Source organism: Phoca vitulina, unplaced genomic scaffold, assembly GCF_004348235.1.
Source record: "Phoca vitulina isolate PV1807 unplaced genomic scaffold, GSC_HSeal_1.0 scaffold6, whole genome shotgun sequence".
Classification (NCBI taxonomy): domain Eukaryota; kingdom Metazoa; phylum Chordata; class Mammalia; order Carnivora; family Phocidae; genus Phoca; species Phoca vitulina.
This window is the reverse complement of record NW_022589709.1, coordinates 19,084,020-19,103,131: the sequence shown is the minus strand read 5'-3', so window position 1 is coordinate 19,103,131 and position 19,112 is coordinate 19,084,020. Positions and strand designations below refer to the sequence as shown.

The 19,112-nt window shown below is 39.6% G+C and overlaps 1 protein-coding gene across 1 annotated transcript in view; it reads right to left on the bottom strand.

Annotated features, from left to right (window-relative positions):
- SIMC1 (SUMO interacting motifs containing 1) overlaps positions 1 to 19,112 on the bottom strand; it is a 97,380-nt gene that overhangs the window by 6,979 nt on the left and 71,289 nt on the right. The window contains exons 6-9 of the mRNA XM_032403757.1: positions 18,504 to 18,656; positions 16,531 to 16,659; positions 2,883 to 3,039; positions 2,693 to 2,777 (exon numbers count right to left, since the gene is read on the bottom strand). Coding sequence (XP_032259648.1) covers positions 2,693 to 2,777; positions 2,883 to 3,039; positions 16,531 to 16,659; positions 18,504 to 18,656 — 524 coding nt within the window. The remainder of the gene's footprint in view (positions 1 to 2,692; positions 2,778 to 2,882; positions 3,040 to 16,530; positions 16,660 to 18,503; positions 18,657 to 19,112) is intronic.

The following is a 19,112-nucleotide window of genomic DNA, read 5'->3' as shown; positions in this document are numbered from 1 at the left end:
AGTGGAGAGAATGTTAAGGATAAAATAGCACTGGAACACATCCCATTTATTCTTGGTCAATATACACTGGTCTAAGTTTTTCCTCTTCCTTGTTAGAAGCATAAAAATATTCTGGAATGAAAGTGGATCCCATGTCCATCTTAAGTTACTATTGCCCCCAAGGCCCAGCTGTATTCCCTGGGAAGCAAAACAGAAGTAAACAAGGAGTGTTAAAGGTGAACTTTAAATAAAACCAGGCTGCTTTAATATTAAACTTTCTGCTTGATCTCCAAAAGAACAATTATGTAAACCTTGATGAGGCTAAGTACAACATGGAATTTGCCTCTGAGGCTTTGTTCTGAGAAGGACAAGTACCCTTCTTTGAGGGGGCTAAAAAATGCACGAACTACACAACCATAAATGTCATGGCCTTGACAATGCCCTTTTAAGTTTTAGTTACAAGAGGCTGAAACATAAAGATCTCGTAGCCTACTCCTGGCTGGGCAAATAGGCAGGCTGAGATTCAACTAACATTGAGTGCTCACTATTTTTTCTCACATCTTTTAACAATCAGTCTTGAAAAGGTCTATATTACCATCCCCATTCCATAGAAGAAAATGAGGTTTAGAGACATAAAGTTAGCAGAGTAAGTGGTGGAGTTGGGATTCAAACCCAGACCTTCTGTTTTGTTTTGTTTTTGTTTGTTTTAAAGATTTTATTTATTTATTTGACAGAGAGAGAGAGAGCAAGAGCAGGAACACAAGCAGGGGGAGTGGAAGAGAGAGAAGCAGGCTTCCCGCCGAGCAGGGAGCCCAATGTGGGACTCGATCCCAGGACCCTGGGATCATGACCTGAGCCGAAGGCAGACGCTTAACGACTGAGCCACCCGGGTGCCCCTCCAGACCTTCTGTCTTAAATTCAGTGCTGTTTTTTAATTTCTCTACAATAGCTTCCCCAGTTCCAGGCCTGAGAGGGTATAAGGGCCATCATACCTTCCCCAGTGACACTACTGAGCTAAAATCAACCTCAACATGATCATGGCAAGTAAATATAAAATGTATATTATATAGGGGCGCCTGGGTGGCTCAGTCGTTAAGCGTCTGCCTTCGGCTCAGGTCATGATCCCAGGGTCCTGGGATCGAGCCCCGCATCGGGCTCCCTGCTCAGCGGGAAGCCTGCTTCTCCCTTTCCCACTCCCCCTGCTTGTGTTCCCTCTCTCGCTGTGTCTCTCTCTGTCAAATAAATAAATAAAATCTTAAAAAAAAAAAAAGTATATTATATATAAATGTATATATTTACATATAGTTACATATAAATATGTACTGTCCCTCCTCACTGTTTGAGGATAAGTTGAACATTGTGCCCTTCTACCCCTCAATACTTCAATCTGGACTTTGTAAGACTGAGGACAATTATTTTCATAAGTCAGGATCGTTATCAAAAATAGGAAATTTAATATTAGTATAATACTATTATTTAATCTATTTAAATTTCACCAATCATCCCAATAACATACTTCATAGCTTCTTTGCCCTGGTTCAGGAGCCCATCCAGGATCATGTTTTGCATTTAGTATTAATGTGCTTTAGTTTCTTTCTAATCTGGAACAGTCTCTTGGTCTGTCTTTGTTTTTAAGACACTGGCACTTTTGAAGAGTACAAGTCAATTATTTTGTGAAAGGTCTCTCCGTGGGAATTTGTCTGATGCTTCCTTGTGATTAGATTCAGGTCATGGATTTTTGGCAAGAACACTACCTAAGTGATGACGTGTCCTTCTCAGGGCATCACATTAAGAAGAATGTGTTTTCTCCCCTAAAAAGTTACTATCTTTTGGGGCACCTGGGTGGCTCAGTTGGTTAAGCACATGACTCTTGGTTTCAGCCCAGCTCATGATCTCAGGGTGTGGGATGGAGCCCCACTTTGGCTCTGTGCTCAGCAGGGAGTCTGCTGAAGATTCTCTCTCTCTCCCTCTCTTTCCCTCTCCCGCTGCCGCTCCCCCTGCTCATGTGCACGCTCTCTCCCTCTCAAATAAATAAATAAATACATCTGTAAAAAAAAGTTACTATCTTTCCTTTTGGAATTAATAATTACATGAGTAATTGGGAACAAGGGCCTTATTAATATTTGGCTAATAAAATCATTCTCACTTGAAGCAGCTATTCCATTATTACCCTCGTCGATATTCACTTCCTGAGTGTTAATTAGTCTAACTCTCCTGGATCCTCCCTGATCACTGGGTTTGCCTGGGACTTGAGCAAAGCCACTTTCACAGACTATAGAGCATCTTACAACTTCTGCAAGATGTATGCTTTTACCCTGCCACTGATTTGCTCTGGCTTTGTATCCTACTGACAGATGTTTACAATGTCCGCAGTCAATGAGCAAGTGACCCAGCAAAGACTTGCAGTGACGGGCAGGGTAAGATGCCAGGGCTAATCAGGTCATTACAGAATACTCCTGGTATGATGACTGCTGCTTACCTGTCAACCTAATAACTGCAAGGACCACTGTATTATCTGCCATAACGGAAATATGTGAATTCTTCTGATTTATAGCAGTGATTCCAAAGATGTCATTCCTTGTTCCTTGTAGTTATAACCAAGGAGCGATGCTTTACTTAGACTAACAAATCAGAATCCCCCATGTAACTCCAATCCATAACAGTGGCGATTGTGAGACTCCCACAATCATCGTTGTGAACAAAGGCTGCTTACCTCTTAGCACATGCTGATAACTGGATAACAGGAACTGCAGGTGCTCGACCAGTTCGTCCCACGTCTGCCACTGGGTTTTATCCGACTGCGGAGAAGTGAAAGCAGTTGGTAGGAGGTGCCTTCTTCAGTTACCTGCTCCAGGGTGAGGGGAAAGGTGTTCTAGGCCTGACCGCGGCAGGGAAGCACGTACCTGACACTTGAGCAGTGATGTGGAATTGTTCAGAAAGTAGAGGGCCTGGGCCAGAGACAAGGGCAGGCGGGTGGGCGTCTCACAGCTGTGGAGGAATATGATTTCTAACACTTTGCAGCGCAGAAGGTGGCTTTCCATGGTAGTAAAGAACATCTCCCTGCGTGGAGAGGAGAGAGAGGGTTAACCATCCCCACTATCACTTCAAGGAACATATACCACAATTCCCTCTGAAAGCTCTAACCTTTGCCCTAAAACAGAGGTGGCTAAGAAGGAATATGATAGAGGCCTACAAACGCACAAAGCTTGTGAACGAGGCAGAGGTGGGGTTGTTCATGAATTAACAACTGCCAGAAGGAGGGAAAAGTCTTTGATATTTGGAAAAGAAAAGTTTAGGACACATTAAAAAGATTAACTTCATATTGTAAGAGAATTAATACTGGGAATAAATATTTCTAAATGCCCACAATGTGCCAGACACTATTTGGCACAGCAAAGAATATTAAGATAAATAAAAGAAGACATTTCTCTCAAAAAGCTGACTGTTGACCAGAGACAAAAGGTATGCAATGGGAACCGAAATAAAGTGTGGGGCCAGTGCACATGTACGTGGGCTGCCCGTGGTGCTCCAGGGATACGCACGGGAGAGAGGACACTTGGTCAGGGGACTAGAAGGGGCCTTCTAACGGAGGAACAGGCACGGGACAGTGGTCTAGGAAGAGCAAAAAAGGCTCAAGGCAGGAGGCATTCCACCAGAGGGGAAAAACCTGGACAAAAAGAAAGAAGTAAAAAATACACAGCTGTGGGCATTGCAGCTTCTTAAACTTCAAGTCTAGGACTTGAGTCCCTATGGGGGGACATGCCCTGGACTTTGTCACTTTACCCAGTGCAGGACTTGACCAGCAAAGGTGGGCTGCAGCATATTCAGAATCTCAGAGAGGGAGAGCTACAAAACTGCAGCTGTGCTTCGGGAAGGTTAATCAAGCTCATTGTTCTAGGGTCTTTTAATTTTTTTTTTCTTAAAGTAGGCTCCATGCCCAGCTTGGAGATTGAGCCCCCGACCCCAAGATCAACACCTGAGCTGAGATCAAGAGTCAGATGCCTAACCGACTGAGCCACCCAGGTGGCCCTCAGGCTCCTTGTTCTAAAAGCAATGTCAGCTTCCAAAAGAGTGTTATAAATCTCAGATGCACAGGGTGCATCTCTGGACTGCTCGAAGGTGTTAGCTTAAAGGTCTGTCTGTCAGTCCTTGTCAGGTCTGCTGGTCATAGCAGTTCCGGAAGCAGACACCTTGTGAGCACATAAAGAGGTACAGCAATGAGGAACACAGCTAGCCCTGATCCAAGAGGTTTTTCTCCTACAACATCTTGCCCCTTTGTAGTTTTGCAACATCTGGAAAAATAGGGGGTTCTTTGTGCCACTGCCATTTATAAAAATGATAAATCATAAAGTATCTATTCATTTTTATTTTCTTTTCTCCTTTTCCCTTTGCTTTTGCACCAGGCACATATATTATTTGTAGAAAAGCAAAGTTTATAAAGCAAAATGAATATTTTTAAACTTTCCCTCTTACCATTCAAAAGTTTTAAAGTCTACAATATTTATGAAAATCCATTTTATTTCTTTAATGAGTCGAAAATCATTGTATACCTTCTCTGACAAATTTTCTTTTTCTTTCTTTTTAAGTAGGCTCCATGCCCAGTGTGGAGCCCAACACAGGGCTTGAACTCACAACCCCAAGATCAAGCCCTGGACTGAGATCAAGAGTCAGATGCTTAACTGACTGAGCCACGCAGGTACCCCACAAATTTTCTTCTTTGATGCAAGGAACTCCAAAGGATTACATTTGCAAGATACTCCCCAAATTCTTTTTAAAGTCCAATTTCTAGGGGCACATGGGTGGCTCAGTCAGTTAAGCATCCGACTCTTGGTTTCGGCTCAGGTCATGATCTCGTGGGTTGTGGGATCGAGCCCCGCATTCAGCTCCATGCTCAGTGAGGAGTCTACTTGAGATTCTCTCCCTCTCTCCCTATTTGTGCGTTCTTGCTCTCTTTCTCTCTCCCAAATAAATAAAATCTTTAAGAAAAAGTCCAATTTTAGGGATGCCTGGGTGGCTCAGTCAGTTAAGTGTCTGCCTTTGGCTCAGGTCATGATCCCAGGGTCCTGGGATCTAGTCCCACATTGGGCTCCCTGCTCAGCGGGGAGTCTGCTTCTCCCTCTCCCCCCTGTTTGTGCTCTCTCTCTCTCAAATGAATAAATAAAATCTTTAAAAAAAAAGAGTCCAATTTCTACTCTGTATTTGGCCTATTTCTCTCACAAGACAGTTTTTCTATTCAATAACCTTTTATTTCAAACTGCATTTTCTCTTCTAATTTTGTTTCCAGGGCCTGTGTTTGTCTTGGCTTTATAATCCACAGGTGGCATACTCAGAGATATAAAAAGGACAAAAAGGTAATTTTAATGCATTGGCCATAGCAGGACATGGAGGTACAAAATCTATAGCAATTCAAATTTGAATTTCAAAAACAAGATATAGAGGAAGGCCAACATCCAGATTCATAGAATACCTGGTATTGGACTTACTCTCCTGTCATAAACAATTATAAAACTGGAGAAATATATGCAATAATCATTTTCAGGCATTGGACGAGCTGCTTCAAAGTACTGTTATTCTTAAAAGAAGGGAAACAAAAGTGAGAAACCCCACATTATCCCAAATTTCTTATGGGGGTACTTTCTAAGGCAGAGGAAAGTGTGGGTCACAAACACAAAGCAGTGGGCTTGCTGGGCAGAGCAAAAAGAGACTGATGGTTAAGACAGCTGAAGTGGCGGGGCGCCTGGGTGGCTCAGTCGTTAAGCGTCTGCCTTCGGCTCAGGTCATGATTCCAGGGTCCTGGGATCGAGCCCCGCATCGGGCACCCTGCTCAGCGGGAAGCCTGCTTCTCCCTCTCCCGCTCCCCCTGCTTGTGTTCCCCTCTCTTGCTGTGTCTCTCTGTCAAATAAATAAATAAAAATCTTTAAAAAAAAAAAAAAAAGACAGCTGAAGTGGCTGGAATTTGTATTGGAGGAGGAGGAGCTCAAGAGATGTGTGTAAAGGGGCCCCTGGCACATGTGCAGGAAGAAGCTCAAAAGCCTGAGAGAGAACAGCAACTGGAGCGGAGATTCTGGAGATCTCCCAGCGCTGAGATACTGGGGTTTCAATGAGCCACAGTGGAGAGACCTCACTGAACATCTTGGGCCTTCAGTTGAGACCCCAAAAGGACTAAGCCTCAAGACTCAAGCCCTTTAATAAGGGCTGCTTTAGAACACCCTTACAAGTCCTAGAAACAAGCCTCAACAGGAGAAAGCTAATCTGCCAGTAAATCAGTCGCCTGCCAGAATAAAACTCAATACTCTTTAAAAAAACAGGCAGCAAACCAGACCTTCAACAACACAGCATTTATAACGTCCAGCATAAAACAAAAAATTATTAGTCAAGGGAAAAAGCAGGAAAATATGACCCATAGCCAGGAGCAAAATGTCCAGAGAAACAAACAAACAATATCCAGAGATGTTGGAATTAGTAGACAAGGCCTTTAGAACAGCTATTATAAATATGTTTATGATTAACCAACCAAGATGTATATAATGAGTGACTAGGTGGGGACTATTAGCAAAGAGAAACGGAAACTATAAAAATGAACCAAATGGAAACTCCAGATCCGAAAAATACAATATCTGAAATGGAAAAAAAAAAAAAAAAAAGACCACTGGATAGGCTTAACAGCACCTTGGGCACTCTGAAAGAGAAGATCAGGAATCCTGAAGACTATCCACACTGAAGCAGAGAAAAAAAAAATCAAAACAAAGCAAAACAACAATAGAAAACATCAGAACCTTAGTGATCTGTGGAACAGTGTCAAGCAATCCAACATACATGTAACTTGAATCCCCAAAATAAGTTAAGAGTTTGCGGCAAGAGCGCCTGGATGGCTCAGTCGTTAAGCGTCTGCCTTCGGCTCAGGTCATGGTCCTAGGGTCCTGGGATCGAGCCCCTCATCGGGCTCCCTGCTCCGCGGGAAGCCTGCTTCTCCCTCTCCCACTCCCCCTGCTTGTGTTCCAAAAAAAAAAAAAAGAGTTTGCGGCAAAAAAAATTCTGCCCAAAATTTGATGAAAAATATCAACTCACAGATTTAAGAAACTCAATAAACCCCAAGCAGGATAAATGTACAGAAAATTACATGTAGGTATCATAATCAAATTGCTAAAAATAAAAAATAAAGCAGCCAGAGAAAAAAGACATATGACATATAGGGGAACAACAGTAAGATATTCTAATAACTTCTCATTAGCAAGTCAGGAGAAAATGGAACATCTTTAAAATAAATAAAGAAAAAAATACCTATCAACCTAGAATTTACATCAAGTAAAAACGCCATTCCTAAATGAAGGTGACATAAAAACATTTCCAGATAAAAGCTGAGAGAATTTATTACAAGTAGACCTGCACTACAAAAAATACTTTAAGGGGTGCCTGGGTGGCTCAGTCGTTAGGCGTCTGCCTTCGGCTCGGGTCATGATCCCAGGGTCCTGTGATCGAGCCCCGCATTGGGCTCCCTGCTCAGCGGGAAGCCTGCTTCTCCCTCTCCCACTCCCCCTGCTTGTGTTCCCTCTCTATGTCTCTGTCAAATAAATAAATAAAAAATCTAAAAAAAAAAAAAAAAAAAGTAAGTTCTTTGGGTGGACAAGAAATGACACCAAATGGAACCTGAATCTTCAAGAAAGAAGGAACACCAGAAATGGTAACTCTGTTGGTCCCACGTATTTTTTTTTTTTAAGATTTTATTTATTTGACAGAGAGAGAGAGACAGCGAGAGAGGGAACACAAGCAGGGGGAGTGGGAGAGGGAGAAGCAGGCTTCCCACACAGCAGGGAGCCTGACGTAGGGCTCGATCCCAGGACCCCAGGATCATGACCCTAGCTGAAGGCAGACACTTAACAACTGAGCCACCCGGGCGCCCCACCCCACGTATGTTTTTTTTTGTGACACCACCAGGCAATTAACTCAATTCTGGCACTCTCTACCTGAAGATAGCATCAGATCCCACAGGTTATGGGCTTGGTCCTATGAGACTCCCTCCACCCTCACTTCAGATGCCACTCTCACGTCCAGATTGTCACCTGTGTTTCTGGATGACTGGCTGTAGATCAGAGGTTCCCAGGTCTCCCTCCTCAGGTTCAATTAATTTGCTAGAGTGGCTCACAAAACTCAAAAAAAATTTTTACTTACTAGTTTACCAGTTTCTTATAAAGGGATATAACTCAGGGACAGCCAGATAGAAGAGATGCATAGGGCAAGGTATGTGGGAAAGGGTGAAAAGCTTCCAAGGTCTCTGGGGCTGTCATTCTCCTGGTATCTTCCTGTGTTCACCATTCTGTAAGCTTTCTGAGCCCTGTCCTCTTGGGTTTTTACGGAGGCTTCATTAGATAGGCGTGATGGATTAAATCACTAACGATTTGTAATTAAACTCAATCCCCTGCACCTCTCCACATCCTGTAGCTGAAGATGGGCGGGGGAATGGTTGGGGGGTTGGGACACAGTTCCCATTCTTACCCTAGGGGCATTCCAAAAGTCACTTCATTAACGTGATAAAAGACACCTTTATCTCTCCTCACTTAGGAAATTCCAAGGGTTTGGGATGAAGACCAAATATATATTTCTTATTATAAATCACAGTATCACGGTGTGTAAATATAAAAGACCCTCCCCACATCATCTCTTAAATTTATTTTTAAAAACAACTAAGTGTTTAAAACAAAAATATGACTTCATTCTGGAGTTTATACCTATGTAAAAGTAAAATGTATGACAATAAAGCACAAAGGACGAAAGCAGGGTAAATGGAAATACAGTTTTAAGATTCTTACATTATATATTAAGTGATATAATATTAATTCAAGGCAGACTATGGTAAGTTAGGGATGCATATTGTAATTCTAAGAACAACCATTAAAAATAAAACATTTGCTGAAAAGTATTTGATAAAATTCAATACCCACTCATAATGAAAACCAGGAGTAAAAGGGAACTTCTTCAACTTGTGAATGAACATCCACAAAAAGCCTGCCAGCCAGCGTCATGATTAATGATGAACTTATATTTTAATCAATAATTAATTAATGAACTGAACACTTTCCCATAGATCATTAACAAATGCAAAGATGTCTGCTTTTACCACTGCTATTCAACATAGTTGTGGAAGTTCTAGCCAGTGCAGTAAGGCAAGAAAAGGAAATAAAAGGCATAAAGATTGGGGGAAATAAAACTGTCCCTATTTGCAGATGACACGGTGACACACATCTGTGTAAACAATCCCAAGGAATCTTGGCACAAAAGTATTATCCATAAAAGGAAAAGTTGATAAGTTGTATTTTATCAACATTTAAAACTTTTGCTCTGTGAAAGACCTTGTTTAGAGGATGAAAAGACAAACTACAAAATGGGAGAAAATACTTGCAAACCACAGAAAAGTAGTATCTAGAATACAGAAAGATTCTCAAAACTCAACAGTAAAAAAGCAAACAATCCATTTAGAAAATGAAAAAAAGAGACATTTCAGTAAAGAGATATACAGATGGCAATAAACACATGATAAGATGCTCAAATTCAATAGCCATTAGAGAAATGAAAATGAAAATCATGAGATATCACAACACACCTATTAGAATGGCTAGAATAAAAAACAGTGGCAACACCAAATGCTGGCCAGGATGCGGAGAAACCGGATCACATATATGTTGTTGGTAGGAACATAAAATAGTACAGCCAGTTTGGTAGTTTCTTAAAAACTAAACATGCAACTAACATATGATGCAAAAACTGTACTCCTTGGTATTATTCCAGCGACATGAAGACTTATGTTCACATGAAAATTTGTATATGAATATTAATAGCAGCTTTATTCATAATAGTCCCAAACTGTAAACAACAGATATCCTCTGGGTAAATGGTTAAAAAAAATCCATGGTACACTCACACCATGGAATAATATTCACTAATAAAAAGGGATTAACTATTGATACACATAACAACCTGAACGAATCTCTAAAGAATTATACTGAATGAAAAAAGTCAGCCCCAAAAGGTTATGTACTGTATGATTCCATTCATAAAATATTCTTTTTTTTTTAAAGACTTTATTTATTTATTTGACAGAGAGAGACACAGCAAGAGAGGGAACACAAGCAGGGGGAGTGGGAGAGGGAGAAGCAGGCTTCCCGCTGAGCAGGGAGCCCGATGCGGGGCTCGATCCCAGGACTCTGGGATCATGACCTGAGCAGAAGGCAGACGCTTAACGACTGAGCCACCCAGGTGCCCCCCATTCATAAAATATTCTTGAAATGAGGGGCGCCTGGGTGGTTCAGTTGGTTAAGCATCTGTCTTCAGCTCAGGTCATGATCCCGGAGTCCCGGGATCGAGCCCCACATTGGGCTCCTGCTCAGCAGGGAGTCTGCTTTTTCCTCTGCTCTTCACCCTGCCTGTGCTCTCTTTCTCGCTCTCTCAAATAAATAAATAAAAACTTAAAAACATTTCTTGAAATGATAAAAGTATAAAAATGGAGAACAGTTTAGTTTTCAGGGGTTAAGAAGGGGTGGGGTGGGGGGAAGTGTGTATGGCTATAAAATGGCAACATGAATAATCCTTGTGGTGATGAAAATGCTCTGTATCTTGGCTTGTATCAATCTCCATATCCTGGTTGTGATATTGCACTATAGTTTTGCAATATGTTATCATATTGCTGCATAAAGACTACATGGGATCTCTCTGTATTATTCCTTATAACTAATGCAAATATATAATTATGTCAAAATAAAATTTTAATTAAAAAAAGCTAAGAGCCAATAGGAGAAATAAAATGGAATAATAGAAAATACATTATCCAAAAGAAGGCAGAAAAGGAGGTAAAAATGAACAAAGGACAAAAGAGACAAGTAGGAAACAAATAGCAAGATGATAGACATAAAACCAACAATTAAATGTAAATGGAATAAATAACTCCCATTAAAAGGCAGGGACTGTCAGCTGACTAAAACCCAGACTATATGATATTTACAATTAACATACCTTTTTCTAAAAACCTTTAACTTTTTGTTAGACTCATAGAAGAGTTGCAAGAATAGTACAAAGAATTCCCAAATACCCTTAATACTTTTCACCAAACGCTTATCACATCTTCTTTATCCTTCTCTGTCTCTGTCTTCCAATTTTTTTCTCTGAACTACTTGAAAGTTGTAGACATGATGCCCATTTACCCCTAAATACTTCAGTGTATAATTCCTAAAAACAAGGACATTCTCTTAGATGACCAGATACAATGATTAAAATTAGGAAATTAACTTTACTACAATACTATTTTATTATCCACAAACTTTAATCAGATTTTTTCATTGTCCTCATAATGCTATTTATAGCAAAAGAAAATCACAGATCACAGATTACACATTGCATTCAGTTGTTGGTTTTTGTAAGTCGTTTGATCTGGGACAGTTCCTCAACTTTACTTTGTCTTTCATGACACTGGCATTTTTAAAAAGTGCAGGTCAGTTTTTTTCATAGAATATTTCTCATTTGGGATTTGTCTGATACTTCTTTTTTTCTTTTTCTTTTTTTTTAAAGCTTTTATTTATTTATTTGACAGAGAGAGAGAGCGAGAGCAGGAACACACGCAGGGGGAGTGGGAGAGGGAGAGGCAGGCTTCCCACCGATCAGGGAGCCTGATGCGGGGCTCAATCCCAGGACCCTGGGACCATGACCTGAGCTGAAGGCAGACGCTTAACGACTGAGCCACCCAGGTGCCCCTTGTCTGATATTTCTGCACAATTAGATTGAGGTTATACATTTTGGGGCAAGAGTACTGCAAGAATTGTATTTTGTTTTTCTCAGTGCATCATATCAAAAGGCATATGATGCCAACTTGGCTCATTGTTGGTGTTAACTTTGAACACTTAGCGACTAAGGTAGTGCCTTCACTATAAAGTTATTATTTTTCCCACTATAATTAATGAGTATCCTGTGGCAATATACTTTGAAATTATGAAAATATCTTGGTACTCCACAAGCTTTCACCATTTTAATATCCATTCATATCTGAATTAACTATTATGATGGTTATCAAACGGCATTTTTTCCCAACTCATCGTTTCTTCTTACATTTTTTAATTGGCTTTCAACAGTAAGGAAGAACGTCCCTTCTCTTCCTTCCTTCTTGTCAGTATTAGAATCGTAGATTCTTATTTTATTTAATAGTTTATAGCCTTTTATTGTCAATATTTATTTTGATGCTCAAATTATCCCAGATTTGGTCAGTAGAAGCCCTTTGACCTGACATGTTCTGAACATTCTTTGAACATTTCCTTACTTTCTGGCACAAGATGTTCCAGGTTCATCTTGTACTTTTCCCTACCTCAGCTGTGTAATTATCCTTTTCTTCAAGGAACCCTGTTTCCTTTTAGTGTAAACTGGTATTCTAAGATCTGGGTCAAAGGTGAGCTTATTGCTACTAAGGGGTAATTATTTCTACACTCAGTGGGTAGTGGTAGGAAAAGATGTATGAATACACACATACATGCCACCTTCACACATCTATATCTATTCCTTTATCTATCTATATTTATTAGAAACCACAAGTCTGTATTGATACCTCCAATTCCAATTCAGCACCACAGGGTTCCTTCTATCCTTTCCCCTTTTCATATGTGTAACTCTCTTCTCTGACAGTGAGAAACTTGGCTCTCATTATCCACAATACATTTATTTGTTTAATCCTAGAATACATATAAGATAGTTTTTGCATTGTTAACTCATACCTCTGTGAAAAAGAAATTTACTAACTAGAGTTTAATATTTATTTACAGTTCATTTTCTCTTTAGCCTGAGAATACTTAGTCCAAATACTGTGTTTTAAGTTACTTGGACAGATTAGTGGTTGCCAGGGATTGGGGAAGATGGATGGTGTGGCCATAAAAGGAGAGGGATCCTTGTGGTGATGGAACAGTTCTGTATATCTGGACTGTGCTGGTAGTTATATGAATCTACACATGTGATCACACTGCACACAAATGAATGCATATAAAATGGGTGAAATCTGTATATGTTCTATGGATTGTACCAATGTTAATTTCCTGTTAGTGATATTGTACTATAGTTATATAAGATGTAATCACTGGGGGAAAACAGGGTGAAGGGTACATAGGATCTCCCTGTATTAGTTTTGGCAGCCTCCTGTGAATCCATAATTATTTAAAATAAAAACTGAAAAAAAAGTTACTTGGGCTTGTTCCCCCTCAAACCCCTTCTCTCACCCCAGTTATGTTATTTATTAAAACACAGTTAGGTTAATTTGTGTCTGTATTCCATGTTAGGCCCTCTCTTGTTGATATATCTTTCAACTCACTTCTTGATTTATTTTCCTTTTAGAATATAAACACTAATATGGTTCCCAAAGCCTAAAAGTTATAACTATACAAAGAAGTAAACTTAGAAGTATTATGCCACCACCACCACCACCATTACCACTTTGGCTTAATACCTTTTCTCCTTTCCAGCCCATTCCTATCCACCCCTTCTACATAAGCAGTTTGATTAGTCTGCCATTTATCTTTGTTTCTTTTTTGACAAATTATCATAATTATGTACATTTTTAAATTTCTCCTTTTTTTTTTTTTTTTTTTTTTAGATTTTATTTATTTATTTGACAGAGAGATAGAGAGCACAAGTAAGCAGAGAGGCAGGCAGATGGAGAGGGAGAAGCAGACTCTCCACTGAGCAGGGAGCCCGATGCGGGACTCGATCCCAGGACCCTGGGATCATGACCTGAGCCGAAGGCAGCCGCTTAACCGACTGAGCCACCCAGGCGCCCCAAATTTCTCCTTTCTTACAAAAAGATACATATATTTACTATGCATACTCTTTTGTATTTTGCTTTTTTAACTTAACAATATATTTTGGAAATCAGCTCAGAAATTTTGCTCCTATTTTTAATTTTAATTTTTTTACAGCTGCATAATACTCCATTGTGTACTATAGATATTCAACCACTGCCCTATGTATGGGCATCTGGGTTGTTTCTAATATTTTACAATTACAATGCTGTAGTGAATATCCTACATATTGTATATTCATACTGTTAGAATGGTGTCTTCAGGGCAAATTCCTAGAAGTGAGATTGTTGGGTCAAGAGGTAAATGTACATTTAGTTTTGTTACATATTGCAAAATTCCTGATAGGTTTGTACCATTTTGCATTCCCACCAGCAATGTGTATCTGCTTTCTTAAAACCTCTCTAATGGAATGTATTTATTGTACTTCAAAATTCTTACTATTTGGATAGGTGAGAAATGGCATCTTACTGTAGTTTTAATCTACATTTCTTTAAATATGGGTGAAGTTGAACATTATAAGAAAATGAAATTACAGATCAATATTTCTGTAAACACAGATGTGAAAGCCCTTAACAGAATATTAGTACACGGAATCTGTCAACCAAGTACAATTTTTTTATTCCAGGAATGGAAGGGTGGTTTAACATTAGGAAATTAATCAATGTAATTCATCACATCAGTGGAATAAAGGAGAAAAATTATGATTATCTCAATAGGCGCAGAAAATATATTTCACAAATTTCAATACCTATTCTTCATAAAAACACTCCACTCAATAAACTAGAAATAGAAGGAAGTCCTCAATCTGACAGAGGACCCCTATGAAACGTCTATAGACTGAATGTTTCCCCCCTAAGATCGGGAATGTTTGCTCTTATCACTTCTCCAACATTCTCTTGGATTAATTGTCCATATAATAAGGCAGGAAAAAGAAGCAAAAGGCATATAGTTTGGAAAGGAAGAAGTTAAACTGTTTTTATTTGCAGACAATATGATTGTGTATGTAGAAAATCCTACGAAAACCACAAAAGAATTCCTAGTAGATATAATAAGTGAATTTAGCAAAGTTGCAGGATTTCTATGTACTATCAATGAGCCACTGGAAAATGATAGGTCACATGGGTTATGCATTTGTCAAAATCCATGGAATACTTATATAAATTAGTTATACAATTTAACTGCATGTAAATTATACGTAAACTTTTTTTAAAAATTAAATAAACCAAGGTAAAGGCTATATAAAGTATATTCTAGTACAATTTGGGTGCTTGCTGATTTGCTCCTTCTGAGTTGTAAAATAGGGTCAGGCTTTATTTAAATTATTTTTGTCAATGTTAAGTCTAAATGTGTTTATAGTTACCCATTCCTTAGATTTCCCATCTTTCATAAGAATTTGGGCTTGAATGAATGGTACGGGATTTGGACCCAAATGAAATACCCCTGACAAAGTGACAGAGCAAGCATGACATTTATGTATACTTCTTTTGGTCTGACCGCTATAACATATTGCCTCCTTTGAATACTGAATTTGGGATTAAAAGTCCTGGCTTTAAATTTGGGTTCTGAATCGAATTAGCGGTGCAAACTTGGGTTATTTCACTATTCTGAGTATTTTTCTCATTTGTTAAACAGGAATAACATCATAGTTTCATGAAAATATGAGAGAGTTAATGCGACAATGACAGGCACATTGCAGGGACCCAATGAATGTTTTTCTTAATCTTAGTGGGGTATTTTCATTAAATCTCTATTACAGTACTATTTGATTTGACATTTTCTTCTAATAGAGGAACCTAAACTGTATAATAGTCTTGGCTGCCAACTGGGAGTTTAGGGGATGGTTATGAGAAGTTAGACACAGAGCTGATGGAGATAATTTCCTCAAGGATCACTATTGTACAATGGCTCTCTCATAGTTATTTCTTGTGCTAGCAACTATTCATGAATTCATATTCATTCATTTATTTTTTTCCTCTAGATTCTAAAATTACTGGTTAAAAGGAGGAATCATTGGTCCCAGCCAAGAACTCTATTTCTTTATCTCCTAAGGGAATACTTTCCTAATTCATGCTTAGAGAAACTGAGTTCCTTATTTTTACTGTAGGGGCTTATTCTACAGCTCCAACTGTTTTCATTCTTGGCTCACCTCTTCTTCCCCTAATATCGGACATGCCTATTTCATTCACCCATCAGGCCTTTAGTGACCATTTATATCAGGCTCTATGGTTGAGAATCAGGGAAGAGCTGAAACTTGAGGGATGATAAAGTTTTCAGCCAAATGAATAAAGTAAGAAACCGTAGGCTCCGGTTAGGGTATCCTGCCTGTTTCAAGAAATTATGCCTGAGTTGCAAATAATTTGTTGAGAACCTCTTTTTTTCAAAAGGTTAAAGAGACAGGAACTCTCTCTCCACCTCTTTTTTTCCCAATTTAACTACTGTTTGGAATTTTCTTTTGAAATTCTGTTCCCAGGGGCACCTGGGTGGTGTAGTCAGTTGGGTATCCGACTCTTGGTTTTGGCTTAAGTTGTGATCCCGGAGTCGTGGGATCAAGCCAAGCCCCAGGTTGGGCTCTGCACTTAGCACGGAGTCTGCTTGAGACTCCCTCTCACTCTGCCCCTACCCACCCACTCTGCTCGCTCTCTAAAATAAATAAATAAATCTTAAAAAAAAACAAAACAAAACCAGAAATCCTGTTCCCAGAACATAAAACAGAAACAAAACTGAGACTCACCTCTGACTCCTCTCAGGAATGTCCAGCACAAACCCAAACATCATCTCGGCAATTTTATTGGAGCTGCACGTGGGGGTCCTGTCTACCTCTACGGCTATGGACAGCATCCTTTGCAGCTGACACACAATCCTGTGTCCAGAACATAGAACACAAGTGAGTGGGAGAATCTAGCCAGGAGCCACCCGGCTAGCTGGGAGGTCCCCACCCATGTACTAAAGGACATTGTAAAGCACATACTAGGTCAGAGAGAACTACTCAAGCTATCAGCATGCTTTTATTTAGCAATTTCACCTACCTGAATCCCTCTTGCCAGATCATACTATCTGTGGTTGAGCTGTAAAAGCAAGCTACTTTTAAATTCAAAATAGAAACATCTGATCTTAAGGATCTAGAGAACTTTAAGGATCATCTAACCTATAACTTTTCTATTTTCCAGATGAAGAAACAGGTCCAGGATGACTATCAGTTATTCAAATTTCTTTGATACAGGAGAAAATACGTATTTACCATATGGTTTTCCTGTCACTGGTTTCTTTACAATTATCTTTTACTAAGTTCAGTCTCAGAACTTCAACTGGTGGACTGTGACCCTCCGTCCTATCAGACCTGAATGTGGGAGAAAGCCAGGCTGATGTGGCAGAAAGAATCTAGGCTACCCCTCAGAAAGGTGGGCCTGGCCTGAAGTCAGACTTTTTAAACATGCATTATTATTTGTGAAGGAAGAAAGGGCTCTGTTTTCAGAAAATCTGCAGTCAGTAACACAATAGGTGGCCTAGGGGCTTTGGCATCAGATTCTGGCTCTGCAATGACAAGCTGGTCAACTTTTGACAAATTACTAAATTCCTCTGAGCCCAAGTCTTCTCATCTCTAAAAAAGGGGGAATAATACCACCTATTTCATAAAGTTGTGAGTGCTGTGTAAGATATTTGGTAGATACGCACTCATTAATGGTAAATGGTAGTGCCTATTGTTGTTAACATCATGATAAATTGACTTTTAGAGGGCCTTATTTTTATTTATAGTAACATTTAATTATAATAAATAATAATAATAATTTAGATTATAGTATTTTCTTCCATTGAAGGAATAGTGTCTGCCCCTCTCTTAGGTCTATATACTGGGGTTCTAGGATAACCTTACTTTACAGGCTCCCCCACTCTGTCAAGCAAATACTTTTTTGTTCTCAACATTCTCCCTTTAGATACAAGACTGTCTCTTAAATTAGTTAAAACCCTTAGGCCTTATATGAAAATCAGATTGGTGCAACTAGATTATAAAATAGTGTTGTAAATTTAGGCACAAATGCTGTATTTGAAGTGTCAAGTGTGACGGGCTTTTAACAATATGACTGCCATGGAATAGTAGGTTACTTGTGCAAGGACAGTTCTGGATCCTAAAACCCTGGCATCCCTCAAAAAATGCCAAAACCACTCTCAACCCCATAAAAGAAATGCTAGGAATCTCTTTTCAGTGTGGTTTGAGGTAATGGGACCCTCCCTGGTCTGAGCCATTGCTGTTATAACCTGTTAGAATCTGCAGGTTAAACTGCTATTCTTCTCCCAGGACTGGAGGAGAGACATGAAGGTCCTTGAGGACTAGAGGCTGCTGGAACACCCACTATCCGTGACTCCTTCTCTTCCATCAGTGGTCAGCTGAAGTGATGAGTAGCTGTGACCCTGTACTGTCCCTTGGAATCCAGAAAATGGATCCCTTAGCTTTTGTTTCACTTCAATTTTGTGAACTTATGTTCACTTACTGAAGTCCTATTCATCTGAGAGAGAAAGCATCTGCTTTTGTTTAACTTTGGCATTAGAATTTAGCCTGTAGCCAAACTAAGATAGTCTTTAGTAAGAATCAGCCTATGTTACAAGAGCTTGTTAATTCTGTGGAAACTTCTTTTAGGAATGCTGCTGTTCTCTAAAGCAATAAATCCCGACAGCCCCGGGAAACGACAGCTTGTGCCTGCCCCTTACAGCTGATGGGTGTTCTTTGTCAGGTTGGGCTGGGGAGAAGGATGGCTACTGCTGGCCTTCAAGATTGCTGTTCCTGAAGAGGTTTGATTCCCATTTGGGGGCTGAGTTAATCCTTCTTCAGTTACTACTTTGACCAACCACTTGATGACATCCCTGCAATGGAAAAAAGATAAGAAAAAAAAGTTTAAACTTCTGTCTTATTGTATGGTGCTCAAAACCACAGCCTTAACCTGGGCTCTGAGGCCCCTAGATTTCCCCAAAGGTTACAAAGAGGGTTCTTAGGTGATTTTCAATATTTAAACAAGTCTAATGGAAACCCCACATTTAATTGCAGTAAGGTTACAAAAGCTAATGAAGTATCGACATTTTTCTGAGTTGTTATTGAAAGGTACCTCTGGGGTCAAAGAATACTATCTGTGGCTTCCTGATTAGGAACATGCATTGAGCAGATGGAAAGTTTGACTGGATGACCACAGAGATCCTTGCTGGCTTTCTATGATTAGGTATCATCTACTAATGCTAATAATTGAGGTTTAGAGTATGTGCAATGGAGTCATACTTTATGCAGGGTGAAGGCTTTAAAAGTTAGTAAGGTAAAAATATCTCATA